General features: G+C 66.4%; 2 protein-coding genes across 2 annotated transcripts; one reads left to right on the top strand and one right to left on the bottom strand.

The window, feature by feature from the left end:
* Nucleotides 1–58: 58 nt before the first annotated feature.
* On the bottom strand, nucleotides 59–799 carry AURANDRAFT_69204 (hypothetical protein; the record flags this gene model as incomplete). Its single annotated transcript, XM_009044961.1, has 1 exon — nucleotides 59–799. A coding segment is annotated over one exon (741 nt), but the record flags the coding sequence as incomplete, so codon positions are not given.
* Nucleotides 800–1,938: 1,139 nt separating this feature from the next.
* Nucleotides 1,939–2,424, top strand: AURANDRAFT_69205 (hypothetical protein; the record flags this gene model as incomplete). The annotated part of the gene is made up of 1 exon (XM_009044960.1): nucleotides 1,939–2,424. A coding segment is annotated over one exon (486 nt), but the record flags the coding sequence as incomplete, so codon positions are not given.
* Between the last annotated feature and the right edge of the window lie 49 nt (nucleotides 2,425–2,473).

Raw genomic sequence — 2,473 nt, forward strand, 5'->3', positions numbered from 1 at the left:
CGTCGCCGAGCTCGAAGCCCTCGAAGGGCAGCTTGTGCTCCTGCGCGTCCATGGCCACGAAGGCGACGGCGCTCTTGTCCTCGGCGGAGGCGCCCTTGCGGCCCTTGCCCCCCTGGCTGTGGTGGCCCGCGACGGCGTGGAGCGCCTTCTCGACGTGGCCCTCGAGCGACCCGCCCTGCATGATCAAGAGGCACCGCGGCTTGCCCCAGCACTTCTCGCGGAGGAGCTCCGTGTTCTTCGCCATGTAGGGCCGGCGCATGCTCAGCAGGCGGAGCTCGCGCACGAGGTCGTACTCGCTCTTGAAGTACTGGGGCTCGATCTGCGTCACCTGGACGCCGTTGCTGATGAAGAGCACGGGCGTCGCCTTGTCCTCCTTGCGGAGCTTCCAGCGCTGCATCATGTTGTAGGCCTTGCCGGGGAGCTTGGTCTTGCAGTCGACGGCGCCGAAGCTCATCTCGCCGCCGAGGCGGTGCGCGACGGCCTCGATGGCCTCGGGCAGCGGCTGCGAGTCGTCGGACGACGAGCACGCGACGGCCCAGACCTCGCCGCTGAAGAAGACCTTGCGGAGCATGGCCTCGTCGCTGACGTCGAGGTACGTCAGCGGGCCCGACCCGCCGGACGTCGCGAAGACGAGGGCCGCGAAGACCGCGACGCACGCCGCGCCGACCTTGGCGCCCGTCGACATGCCGCCGCCCTTCTTGCTCGAGCTACCGCCCGAGCTCGACGCGCCCCAGTCGTCGAGCGCCGCGGCCGCGGCGTCCTTGGGCGCCTTCGCCTTCTTCTCCTTCTTCGTCGGCATGGCTGCGGTGGCTGAGGCGACGCTCGCGGCGAGCACCCTGAATCTGCGAGTCCTGCTCCAACGCGTCGACTTCAAGTGCACGGATGTTGTCCTGCGTGACGTCCGCGGCCGCGTCGGGACCGAGGCACCCGGTAGAGTGAACTCGGGCTTTGGGGTCTGGGGTGGTAAAATTTAAACCAAACCGACTGGGGCGTACTCGGGGGGACCTCGGGTGACTTCCCCTGGGTCCCGGGCTAGTTCCTGGCACCTACTTTCTGGGCCAGTCGGTCGGTCGGTCGGTCGGTCGTCGTCGTCGTCGCCGCCGCCGCCGCCGCCGCCGCCGCCGCCGCCGTCGTCGTCGTCGTCGTCGTCGTCGCGCGCGCGGGAGTTTCGAACCTAATTCAGTCGCAGGGCGAGCGTAGAGCGGTGATGAGTTGCCCCATGCCAGCTGTCACGGCATATGAACCCGGGGATGCAAAAATCGAGTGGGGGCGCGCCCCGAAGTCGCAGTGATCGACAGTCTCGCCGCGGAAGGCCGCCAGCAGGATTTTTTGCGCTCACGAACCCCGTCGTCGCTGCCCGGCGCAGCACGCGCGCTTTTCGTGCACCACCTGGCGCAAAACGGCGCGGCGCCGGCGCATCACATCATCGCAGCGTTATCGACGGTCGAAACGATGCAGTTTTGGACGCTTTCGATGAGGTTTTCGATTACTACTTCAATAAACTAACCCAAACGCGTTTGCTTACGACGAGCCGCGGTCCTCACACTTAATTCACCGGCCGCGGTGAGCTTACGGCGCCCGCCGTCGGAAGCGGTTGGTGGTCCAAGTAAGCAAAATCTTACCGATGGCGACGCGCGGTGGAAAATTCCAGAGTGCTGGCGGGGACGAATGGAGAAATTTCTTAGAAAAATGTTCGCACTTAATTCGAGGGCCTGTTCCACGCGTCCAAACGCGTCGGTTTCTGAGGGCTAGGATCAACGCGGGTGAAGTTGTCCTCCCCGGAACCCCTCAGCTCAAGTCAGCTCAAACTTTCGTCCAAGAAAGTCGAAGGACTGCAACGTCGCGGCGCTGCGGCCGGTGTTGCCCATTTTTACAGACGCGTCGGCATTCCTCCGACATGGGGCAGCCCTAGCATACGCCCGGTCGCCGTCGTTTAGGATGGTCGTGGGCCACCGACCCGTCGTCGCCGTCGTCGTCGCCGCCCTCGTCGGCGCGTGCGCCCTGGCGGTCCTGGGCCGCGGGGCGCGCCGGCAAGCCCAGGCGTCGCTCCGCGCGTCGGCCATCGGCACGAACGTGCCCATGTCGGCGAAGAAGGTGGCGATGGTGGAGCTCATCGCCCAGTTCGAGCTCGCCCAGGACTGCTTCGAGTCCATGGCCTACGCCTACTGCGCCTACAGCGTCTGCACCGTGGCCGAGGAGAACCCGACGCACCCGACGGCGGAGCCGACGGCCGCGTACTGCTCCTGCGTCATCGAGAACGGCGCGCCGGACATCGACCTGAGCGTGGACACGGGCCTGGCCCAGTTCCTGTTGGACCGGTCCAACACGTTCGTGGCCGTCGTGGAGGGCGTCGCGTCCGGGAGCCTGTCCGTCGTCGCGGGCGCGAACCAGGGCAGGACAAGGGTGATTCAACGTCGCTTCAACGTGAGTGTTCCGCGCGCGCGCGTTTCGGGAACAGCACCCACGCTTCGAG

Source organism: Aureococcus anophagefferens (genome assembly GCF_000186865.1).
Source record: "Aureococcus anophagefferens unplaced genomic scaffold AURANscaffold_1131, whole genome shotgun sequence".
Lineage (NCBI taxonomy): Eukaryota > Pelagophyceae > Pelagomonadales > Pelagomonadaceae > Aureococcus > Aureococcus anophagefferens.